Raw genomic sequence first — 12,236 nt, forward strand, 5'->3', positions numbered from 1 at the left:
CGGTTCCACCAGGTAACAGTCTGTGTATTATCTTATGGTTTATATTCTACCAGGTAACAGTCTGTGTATTATCTTATGGTTTATATTCTACCAGGTAACAGTCTGTGTATTATCTTATGGTTTATATTCTACCAGGTAACAGTCTGTGTATTATCTTATGGTTTATATCTTATGGTTTATATTCTACCAGGTAACAGTCTGTGTATTATCTTCCGGTATAACAGTCTGTATTATATGGTTCTACCAGGTAACAGTCATTATCTTATATCTCTAAATTTCCAGGTAACAGTCTGTGTATTATCTTATGGTTTATATTCCACCAGGTAACAGTCTGTGTATTATCTTATGGTTTATATTCTACCAGGTAACAGTCTGTGTATTATCTTATGGTTTATATTCTACCAGGTAACAGTCTGTGTATTATCTTATGGTTTATATTCCACCAGGTAACCTGTGTATTATCTTATGGTAACAGTCTGTGTATTATCTTATGGTTTATATTCTACCAGGTAACAGTCTGTGTATTATCTTCTGGTTTATATTCTACCAGGTAACAGTCTGTGTATTATCTTATGGTTTATATTCTACCAGGTAACAGTCTGTGTATTATCTTCCGGTTCCACCAGGTAACAGTCTGTGTATTATCTTATGGTTCTACCAGGTAACAGTCTGTGTATTATCTTATGGTTCTACCAGGTAACAGTCTGTGTATTATCTTATGGTTTATATTCCACCAGGTAACAGTCTGTGTATTATCTTATGGTTTATATTCTACCAGGTAACAGTCTGTGTATTATCTTATGGTTTATATTCTACCAGGTAACAGTCTGTGTATTATCTTATGGTTTATATTCCACCAGGTAACAGTCTGTGTATTATCTTATGGTTTATATTCCACCAGGTAACAGTCTGTGTATTATCTTATGGTTTATATTCTACCAGGTAACAGTCTGTGTATTATCTTATGGTTTATATTCCACCAGGTAACAGTCTGTGTATTATCTTATGGTTTATATTCTACCAGGTAACAGTCTGTGTATTATCTTCCGGTTCCACCAGGTAACAGTCTGTGTATTATCTTATGGTTCTACCAGGTAACAGTCTGTGTATTATCTTATGGTTTATATTCTACCAGGTAACAGTCTGTGTATTATCTTATGGTTTATATTCTACCAGGTAACAGTCTGTGTATTATCTTATGGTTTATATTCTACCAGGTAACAGTCTGTGTATATCTTATGGTTTATATTCTACCAGGTAACAGTCTGTGTATTATCTTATGGTTTATATTCTACCAGGTAACAGTCTGTGTATTATCTTATGGTTTATATTCTACCAGGTAACAGTCTGTGTATTATCTTATGGTTTATATTCCACCAGGTAACAAGTCTGTGTATTATTCTATGGTTTATATTCTACCAGGTAACAGTCTGTGTATTATCTTATGGTTTATATTCTACCAGGTAACAGTCTGTGTATTATCTTATGGTTTATATTCTACCAGGTAACAGTCTGTGTATTATCTTATGGTTTATATTCTACCAGGTAACAGTCTGTGTATTATCTTATGGTTTATATTCTACCAGGTAACAGTCTGTGTATTATCTTATGGTTTATATTCTACCAGGTAACAGTCTGTGTATTATCTTCTGGTTCCACCAGGTAACAGTCTGTGTATTATCTTCCGGTTCCACCAGGTAACGGGCTGATGTTAACGGTGCTGCTGAAACGCCGTGGCCTCCTGCGGATCACAGAGATCTATCTGTTACACCTGGGCCTGGCTGATCTGATGCTGCTTGCCACCTTTCCCTTCGCGCTGGCACAGGTGTCCTTAGGGGTGGTGTTCGGAGACGTCCTGTGTAAACTGATTGGGCTGATGAACCGACTCAACTTCCTTTGTGGGAGTCTCCTCCTGGCATGTATCGGCTTCGACCGTTACCTGGCCATCGTGCATGCCATCACCAGCCTCCAGAGCCGACGCCCCAGGAACGTACACCTCACCTGCCTGGCACTGTGGCTCGTCTGTCTGGCCTTGTCTGCTCCCAATGCTGTGTTCCTGTCTGTAGGGGAGAGTCCCATAGACCCGACTCAGCTCTCATGCTTCTTCCACAGTCACGGTCTCCATGCAAACAACTGGGATCTGACGGTGGGTTCCCCTCAAACGGCTCAGCACTGCATTTCTCTGATCCAGTTATTTCATTGGCTTGTGACTTGGATGGAATCTCTCAGCCAGAGACAGAGAGTTAGACCTGGATGGAATCTCTCAGCCAGAGACAGAGAGTTAGACCTGGATGTAATCTCTCAGCCAGAGATAGAGAGTTAGACCTGGATGTAATCTCTCAGCCAGAGATAGAGAGTTAGACCTGGATGTAATCTCTCAGCCAGAGATAGAGAGTTAGATTCTGATGTAATCTTCAGCCAGAGACAGAGAGTTAGACCTGGATGTAATCTCTCAGCCAGACAGACAGTTGGACCTGGATGGAATCTCTCAGCCAGAGACAGATAGTTAGACCTGGATGGAATCTCTCAGCCAGAGAGTTAGACCTGGATGTAATCTCAGCCAGAGACAGAGAGTTAGACCTGGATGGAATCTTCAGCCAGAGATAGAGAGTTAGACCTGGATGTAATCTTCTCAGCCAGAGACAGAGAGTTAGACCTGGATGGAATCTCTCAGCCAGAGATAGAGAGTTAGACCTGGATGTAATCTTCAGACAGAGACAGAGAGTTAGACTCTGGATGTAATCTCAGCCAGAGATAGAGAGTTAGACCTGGATGGAATCTCTCAGCCAGAGAGTTAGACCTGATGGAATCTCAGCCAGAGACAGAGAGTTAGACCTGATGGAATCTTCAGCCAGAGATGAGAGTTAGACTTGGATGTAATCTTCTCAGCCAGAGATAGAGAGTTAGACCTGATGTAATCTCTCAGCCAGAGACAGAGAGTAGACTCTGATGTAATCTCTCAGACAGGAGATAGAGAGTTAGACCTGATGGAATCTCTCAGCCAGAGACAGAGAGTTAGACCTGGATGGAATCTCTCAGCCAGAGATAGAGAGTTAGACCTGATGTAATCTTCAGCCAGAGAGTTAGACCTGATGTAATCTCTCAGCCAGAGACAGAGAGTTAGACCTGGATGGAATCTCTCAGCCAGAGATAGAGAGTTAGACCTGGATGTAATCTCTCAGCCAGAGATAGAGAGTTAGACCTGATGTAATCTCTCAGACAGAGATAGAGAGTTATACCCGGATGGAATCTCTCAGCCAGAGAGTTAGACCTGATGGAATCTCTCAGCCAGAGACAGAGAGTTAGACCTGGATGTAATCTCTCAGCCAGAGAGTTAGACCTGGATGGAATCTCTCAGCCAGAGTTAGACCTGGATGGAATCTCTCAGCCAGAGATAGAGAGTTAGACCGGATGGAATCTCTCAGCCAGAGACAGAGAGTTAGACCTGGATGTAATCTCTCAGCCAGAGATAGAGAGTTAGACCTGGATGGAATCTCTCAGCCAGAGATAGAGTTAGACCTGGATGGAATCTCTCAGCCAGAGATAGAGAGTTAGACCTGGATGTAATCTCTCAGCCAGAGACAGAGAGTTAGACCTGGATGTAATCTCTCAGCCAGAGATAGAGAGTTAGACCGTCAAAGCAAAGAACAGATGCAGTTGTCAGACTTAGCCAGTAGGTGTTTTCAAATAACCAGTTTGTATCCCAATTGGCACCCTATTCACTATTGGTCAAAAGTATATATAGGGAATAGGGTGCCATTTGGAATGGATCACTGGTCAAAAGTATATATAGGGAATAGGGTGTCATTTGGATGGATCACTGGTATCTCAATCTAGTGGGAGTAAACCAAGGGATGTATTTGTACCTCTGTTCCAGGAGCGGCTCCTGACCCACGTGCTGTGTTTCTTCCTGCCTCTCGGGGTCATGACCTACTGCTACACTGCGGTGGCGGTCACCCTGCACCATAGCCAGAGAGGTCAGCGCAGCCTGGAGAAAGAGGGCGCCATCAGGCTGGCTGCACTAGTCACTGCTGTGTTCTGCCTGTGCTGGCTGCCCTACAACATCACCATGCTGGTGTGAACTCATTCATTAATTTATTGATTCATACGTTTCATTTATTTTATGATCAAAAAAAAAATGTATCTAGTCAAGAACATGTAGAATATACTGTTTTTGTTTTTAAATCAACGATAACACAAAGTCAATGTGGTGTATGAAATGGTCCCCTATTCCCTATATAGTGCACTACTCTTCACCAGAACCCTGGGTCCTATAACACAGTACATATAACTATATAGTGCACTACTCTTCACCAGAACCCTGGGTCCTATAATACAGTACATAGAACTATATAGTGCACTACTCTTCACCAGAACCCTGGGTCCTATAATACAGTACATAGAACTATATAGTGCACTACTCTTGAACAGAACCCTGGGTCCTATAATATAGTACAAAGTACATATAACTATATAGTGCACTACTCTTGAACAGAACCCTGGGTCCTATAATATAGTACAAAGTACATATAACTATATAGTGCACTACTCTTGAACAGAACCCTGGGTCCTATAATATAGTACAAAGTACATAGAGCTATATAGTGCACTACTCTTGAACAGAACCCTGGGCCCTATAATACAGTACAAAGTACATAACTATATAGTGCACTACTCTTCACCAGAACCCTGGGTCCTATAATATAGTACAAAGTACATAGAACTATATAGTGCACTACTCTTGAACAGAACCCTGGGTCTTATAATATAGTACAACGGTCAAAGAAGTGCAGTATAAACTGTAGGGAACATTGACTTCTCTCCACTGTGACGTTTAGGTGAAGACCCTGGTGGATCGGGGGTTGGACTCTGGTTTGAGCTGCCAGTCCCGGACTAGTTTGGATAAGGCCTTGGTGGTGACAGAGAGCCTGGGGTACACACACTGCTGCCTCAACCCGTTGCTGTACGCCTTCACTGGGGTACGGTTTCGACAGGATCTCCTGAGACTGCTGGCCCACTGAGTCTGCGGTAAAGGGGTGTACTCCGAGGGGACGGGAGTAGGACGACAGCGTGGTTCTCTAAAGGACTCACCACCACTAAAATCCTCATGTTGACCACCAGATTGTGGATCAATAATCAACCCTCAGTATGACTAACCTCTTTATGGGGTTGTGGATCAATAATCAACCCTCTGTCTAACCTCTTTATGGGGTTGTGGATCAATAATCAACCCTCTGTCTAACCTCTTTATGGGGTTGTGGATCAATAATCAACCCTCTGTCTAACCTCTTTATGGGGTTGTGGATCAATAATCAACCCTCTGTCTAACCTCTTTATGGGGTTGTGGATCAATAATCAACCCCCAGTATGTCTAACCTCTTTATGGGGTTGTGACAACATATTCACCTGCTTGTGCCTCGTGTGTATATACTGACATAAAGTCTTCCTTGATGGCAATAATGCTCAACAAACGCTTGTGCTTATAAATGTCTGGATAGTTTATAAATGCCTTGTGTTCTGGATAGTTTATAAATGTCCTGTGTTCTGGATAGTTTATAAATGTCTATTTGTGTTCTGGATAGTTTATAAATGTCTGTGTTCTGGATAGTTTATAAATGTTTTGTGTTCTGGATAGTTTATAAATATCTGTGTTCTGGATAGTTTATAAATGTCTGTGTTCTGGATAGTTTATAAATGTCTGTGTTCTGGATAGTTTATAAATATCTGTGTTCTGGATAGTTTATAAATGTCTGTGTTCTGGATAGTTTATAAATGTCTGTGTTCTGGATAGTTTATAAGTAATAAATAAATAATAATAAATGCCATTTAGCAGACGCTTTTATCCAAAGCGACTTACAGTCATGTGTGCATACATTCTACGTATGGGTGGTCCCGGGGATCAAACCCACTACCCTGGCGTTACAAGCGCCATGCACTACAAGCGCCATGCTCTACCAACTGAGCTACAGAAGGACCACCATAAGTGTCTTGTGTTCTGGATAGTTTATAAATGTCTTGTCTTCTGGATAGTTTATAAGTGTCTATTTGTGTTCTGGATAGTTTATAAATGTCTTGTCTTCTGGATAGTTTATAAGTGTCTATTTGTCTTCTGGATAGTTTATAAGTGTCTATTTGTCTTCTGGATAGTTTATAAGTGTCTATTTGTGTTCTGGATAGTTTATAAGTGTCTATTTGTGTTCTGGATAGTTTATAAGTGTCTATTTGTCTTCTGGATAGTTTATAAGTGTCTATTTGTGTTCTGGATAGTTTATAAGTGTCTATTTGTGTTCTGGATAGTTTATAAGTGTCTATTTGTGTTCTGGATAGTTTATAAGTGTCTATTTGTCTTCTGGATAGTTTATAAGTGTCTATTTGTGTTCTGGATAGTTTATAAGTGTCTATTTGTGTTCTGGATAGTTTATAAGTGTCTATTTGTCTTCTGGATAGTTTATAAGTGTCTATTTGTCTTCTGGATAGTTTATAAGTGTCTATTTGTGTTCTGGATAGTTTATAAGTGTCTATTTGTGTTCTGGATAGTTTATAAGTGTCTATTTGTGTTCTGGATAGTTTATAAGTGTCTATTTGTGTTCTGGATAGTTTATAAGTGTCTATTTGTGTTCTGGATAGTTTATAAGTGTCTGTGTTCTGGATAGTTTATAAGTGTCTATTTGTGTTCTGGATAGTTTATAAGTGTCTATTTGTGTTCTGGATAGTTTATAAGTGTCTATTTGTGTTCTGGATAGTTTATAAGTGTGAAGGTGTAATCTTGTTCTTTTGCCAATAGGCCTGCATTGCCAATTATTGACTGTATGTGAAATGTATTGAATTTTTTAAAACTATAAATAAAATATGATTGAGTGCTTCCCAATGTTGTTCACACCAGCTAATATTTATCCCCCTACGACTCATCAGATTGGTGACTACTGTGTATAAAATTATAAACTACTGGGTCTACAAGAATAAACTACTGTGTCTACAAGAATAAACTACTGGGTCTAGAAGTATAAACTACTGGGTCTACAAGAATAAACTACTGGGTCTACAAGTATAAACTACTGTGTCTACAAGAATAAACTACTGGGTCTAGAAGTATAAACTACTGTGTATAAAGTATAAACTACTGTGTCTAAAGTATAAACTACTGTGTCTAAAGTATAAACTACTGGGTCTAGAAGTATAAACTACTGGGTCAAGAAGTATAAACTACTGGGTCGAGAAGTATTAACTACTGTGTCTAAAGTATAAACTACTGTGTCTAAAGTATAAACTACTGTGTCTAAAGTATAAACTACTGTGTCTAGAATTATAAACTACTGTGTATAAAAGCATAAACTACTGGGTCTAGAAGTATAAACTACTGGGTCTAGAAGTATAAACTACTGGGTCTAGAAGTATAAACTACTGGGTCAAGAAGTATAAACTACTGGGTCTAGAAGTATAAACTACTGGGTCAAGAAGTGTAAACTACTGTGTCTAAAGTATAAACTACTGTGTCTAGAAGTATAAACTACTGGGTCAAGAAGTATAAACTACTGTGTCTAAAGTATAAACTACTGTGTCTAGAAGTATAAACTACTGGGTCTAGAAGTATAAACTACTGGGTCAAGAAGTATAAACTACTGTGTCTAAAGTATAAACTACTGTGTCTAGAAGTATAAACTACTGGGTCTAGAAGTATAAACTACTGGGTCTACAAGAATAAACTACTGTGTCTAAAGTATAAACTACTGTGTCTAGAAGTATAAACTACTGTGTCTAGAAGTATAAACTACTATATCTAGAGTATAAACTACTGTGTCTAGAAGTATAAACTACTGGGTCTACAAGAATAAACTACTGGGTCTACAAGAATAAACTACTGTGTCTAGAAGTATAAACTACTGTGTCTAAAGTATAAACTAATGTGTCTAGAGTATAAACTACTGGGTCTAGAAGTATAAACTACTGGGTCTAGAAGTATAAACTACTGGGTCTACAAGAATAAACTACTGGGTCTACAAGAATAAACTACTGTGTCTAGAAGTATAAACTACTGTGTCTAAAGTATAAACTACTGTGTCTAGAGTATAAACTACTGTGTCAAGAAGTATAAACTACTGGGTCTAGAAGTATAAACTACTGGGTCTAGAGTATAAACTACTGTGTCAAGAAGTATAAACTACTGGGTCTAGAAGTATAAACTACTGTGTCTAGAGTATAAACTACTGGGTCTAGAAGTATAAACTACTGGGTCTAGAAGTATAAACTACTATATCTAGAGTATAAACTACTGTGTCTAGAAGTGTAAACTTCTGGGTCTAGAAGTATAAACTACTGGGTCTAGAAGTATAAACTACTGGGTCTACAAGAATAAACTACTGGGTCTACAAGAATAAACTACTGTGTCTAGAAGTATAAACTACTGTGTCTAAAGTATAAACTACTGTGTCTAGAGTATAAACTACTGTGTCAAGAAGTATAAACTACTGGGTCTAGAAGTATAAACTACTGAGTCTAGAGTATAAACTACTGTGTCAAGAAGTATAAACTACTGGGTCTAGAAGTATAAACTACTGTGTCTAGAGTATAAACTACTGGGTCTAGAAGTATAAACTACTGGGTCTAGAAGTATAAACTACTGTGTCTAGAGTATAAACTACTGTGTCAAGAAGTATAAACTACTGGGTCTAGAAGTATAAACTACTATATCTAGAAGTATAAACTACTGTGTCAAGAAGTATAAACTACTGGGTCTAGAAGTATAAACTACTGTGTCTAAAGTATAAACTACTGTGTCTAGAAGTATAAACTACTGGGTCTAGAAGTATAAACTACTGGGTCAAGAAGTATAAACTACTGGGTCTAGAAGTATAAACTACTGGGTCTAGAAGTATAAACTACTATATCTAGAAGTATAAACTACTGTGTCTAGAAGTATAAACTACTGGGTCTGGAAGTATAAACTACTATATCTAGAGTATAAACTACTGTGTCTAAAGTATAAACTACTGGGTCTAGAAGTATAAACTACTATATCTAGAGTATAAACTACTGTGTCTAGAAGTATAAACTACTGTGTCTAAAGTATAAACTACTGTGTCTAGAGTATAAACTACTGGGTCTAGAAGTATAAACTACTGGGTCTAGAAGTATAAACTACTGGGTCTACAAGAATAAACTACTGGGTCTACAAGAATAAACTACTGTGTCTAGAAGTATAAACTACTGTGTCTAAAGTATAAACTACTGTGTCTAGAGTATAAACTACTGTGTCAAGAAGTATAAACTACTGGGTCTAGAAGTATAAACTACTGTGTCTAAAGTATACACTATAAATTATAAACTACTGTGTCTAAAAGTATAAACTACTGGGTCTAGAAGTATAAACTACTGGGTCTAGATAAACTACTGTCTAGAAGTATAAACTACTGTGCCGAGAAGAATAAACTACTGTGTTTAGAAGTATTAACTAATATATCTAGAGTATAAACTACTATATCTAGAAGTATAAACTACTGTGTCTAAAGTATAAACTACTGTGTCTAAAGTATAAACCACTGTGTCTAGAAGTATAAACTACTGGGTCAAGAAGTATAAACTACTGGGTCTAGAAGTATAAACTACTGGGTCAAGAAGTGTAAACTACTGTGTCTAAAGTATAAACTACTGTGTCTAGAAGTATAAACTACTGGGTCAAGAAGTATAAACTACTGTGTCTAAAGTATAAACTACTGTGTCTAGAAGTATAAACTACTGGGTCTAGAAGTATAAACTACTGGGTCAAGAAGTATAAACTACTGTGTCTAAAGTATAAACTACTGTGTCTAGAAGTATAAACTACTGGGTCTAGAAGTATAAACTACTGGGTCTACAAGAATAAACTACTGTGTCTAAAGTATAAACTACTGTGTCTAGAAGTATAAACTACTGTGTCTAGAAGTATAAACTACTATATCTAGAGTATAAACTACTGTGTCTAGAAGTATAAACTACTGGGTCTACAAGAATAAACTACTGGGTCTACAAGAATAAACTACTGTGTCTAGAAGTATAAACTACTGTGTCTAAAGTATAAACTACTGTGTCTAGAAGTATAAACTACTGGGTCTAGAAGTATAAACTACTGGGTCTAGAGTATAAACTACTGTGTCAAGAAGTATAAACTACTGGGTCTAGAAGTATAAACTACTGGGTCTAGAAGTATAAACTACTGGGTCTAGAAGTATAAACTACTGTGTCTAGAAGTATAAACTACTGTGTCTAGAGTATAAACTACTGTGTCAAGAAGTATAAACTACTGGGTCTAGAAGTATAAACTACTGGGTCTAGAAGTATAAACTACTGTGTCTAGAAGTAATAAACTACTGTGTCTAGAAGTATAAACTACTGTGTCTAAAGTATAAACTACTGTGTCTAGAGTATAAACTACTGTGTCAAGAATAAACTACTGGGTCTAGAAGTATAAACTACTGGGTCTAACTACTGTGTCTAGGGTCTAGAGTATAAACTACTGTGTCTAGAAGTATAAAACTACTGGGTCTAAAGTATAAACTACTGTGTCTAGAGTATAAACTACTGTGTCAAGAAGTATAAACTACTGGGTCTAGAAGTATAAACTACTGAAGTCTAGAAGTATAAACTACTGTGTCTACTGGGTCTAGAAGTATAAACTACTGGGTCTAGAAGTATAAACTACTGTGTCTAGAAGTATAAACTACTGGGTCTAGAAGTATAAACTACTGGGTCTAGAAGTATAAACTACTGTGTCTAGAGTATAAACTACTGTGTCAAGAAGTATAAACTACTGGGTCTAGAAGTATAAACTACTATATCTAGAAGTATAAACTACTGTGTCAAGAAGTATAAACTACTGGGTCTAGAAGTATAAACTACTGTGTCTAAAGTATAAACTACTGTGTCTAGAAGTATAAACTACTGGGTCTAGAAGTATAAACTACTGGGTCAAGAAGTATAAACTACTGGGTCTAGAAGTATAAACTACTGGGTCTAGAAGTATAAACTACTATATCTAGAAGTATAAACTACTGTGTCTAGAAGTATAAACTACTGGGTCTGGAAGTATAAACTACTATATCTAGAGTATAAACTACTGTGTCTAAAGTATAAACTACTGGGTCTAGAAGTATAAACTACTATATCTAGAGTATAAACTACTGTGTCTAGAAGTATAAACTACTGTGTCTAAAGTATAAACTACTGTGTCTAGAGTATAAACTACTGGGTCTAGAAGTATAAACTACTGGGTCTAGAAGTATAAACTACTGGGTCTACAAGAATAAACTACTGGGTCTACAAGAATAAACTACTGTGTCTAGAAGTATAAACTACTGTGTCTAAAGTATAAACTACTGTGTCTAGAGTATAAACTACTGTGTCAAGAAGTATAAACTACTGGGTCTAGAAGTATAAACTACTGTGTCTAAAGTATACACTACTGTGTCTAGAATTATAAACTACTGTGTATAAAAGTATAAACTACTGGGTCTAGAAGTATAAACTACTGGGTCTAGAAGTATAAACTACTGTGCCGAGAAGAATAAACTACTGTGTTTAGAAGTATTAACTAATATATCTAGAGTATAAACTACTATATCTAGAAGTATAAACTACTGTGTCTAAAGTATAAACTACTGTGTCTAAAGTATAAACCACTGTGTCTAGAAGTATAAACTACTGGGTCAAGAAGTATAAACTACTGGGTCTAGAAGTATAAACTACTGGGTCAAGAAGTGTAAACTACTGTGTCTAAAGTATAAACTACTGTGTCTAGAAGTATAAACTACTGGGTCAAGAAGTATAAACTACTGTGTCTAAAGTATAAACTACTGTGTCTAGAAGTATAAACTACTGGGTCTAGAAGTATAAACTACTGGGTCAAGAAGTATAAACTACTGTGTCTAAAGTATAAACTACTGTGTCTAGAAGTATAAACTACTGGGTCTAGAAGTATAAACTACTGGGTCTACAAGAATAAACTACTGTGTCTAAAGTATAAACTACTGTGTCTAGAAGTATAAACTACTGTGTCTAGAAGTATAAACTACTATATCTAGAGTATAAACTACTGTGTCTAGAAGTATAAACTACTGGGTCTACAAGAATAAACTACTGGGTCTACAAGAATAAACTACTGTGTCTAGAAGTATAAACTACTGTGTCTAAAGTATAAACTACTGTGTCTAGGTATAAACTACTGTGTCAAGAAGTAAAACTACTGGGTCTAGAGTATAAACTAC

At 37.1% G+C, this 12,236-nt stretch overlaps 2 protein-coding genes across 2 annotated transcripts in view; both read left to right on the forward strand.

The window, feature by feature from the left end:
- Window positions 1-1,447: 1,447 nt before the first annotated feature.
- On the forward strand, window positions 1,448-5,139 carry LOC124006233 (C-X-C chemokine receptor type 5-like). The gene is made up of 3 exons (XM_046316099.1): window positions 1,448-2,146; window positions 3,878-4,075; window positions 4,839-5,139. Exons 1-3 carry the CDS (start codon window positions 1,709-1,711, stop codon window positions 5,019-5,021), a joined length of 819 nt encoding a protein of 272 aa, XP_046172055.1. The 5' UTR covers window positions 1,448-1,708; the 3' UTR covers window positions 5,022-5,139.
- Window positions 5,140-5,772: 633 nt separating this feature from the next.
- The window catches only part of LOC124004983 (trehalase-like), a 16,254-nt gene continuing 9,790 nt past the window's right edge, over window positions 5,773-12,236 (forward strand). The window contains exon 1 of the mRNA XM_046313785.1: window positions 5,773-5,798. Coding sequence (XP_046169741.1) covers window positions 5,773-5,798 — 26 coding nt within the window. The remainder of the gene's footprint in view (window positions 5,799-12,236) is intronic.

Source organism: Oncorhynchus gorbuscha, linkage group LG19, assembly GCF_021184085.1.
Source record: "Oncorhynchus gorbuscha isolate QuinsamMale2020 ecotype Even-year linkage group LG19, OgorEven_v1.0, whole genome shotgun sequence".
Lineage (NCBI taxonomy): Eukaryota > Metazoa > Chordata > Actinopteri > Salmoniformes > Salmonidae > Oncorhynchus > Oncorhynchus gorbuscha.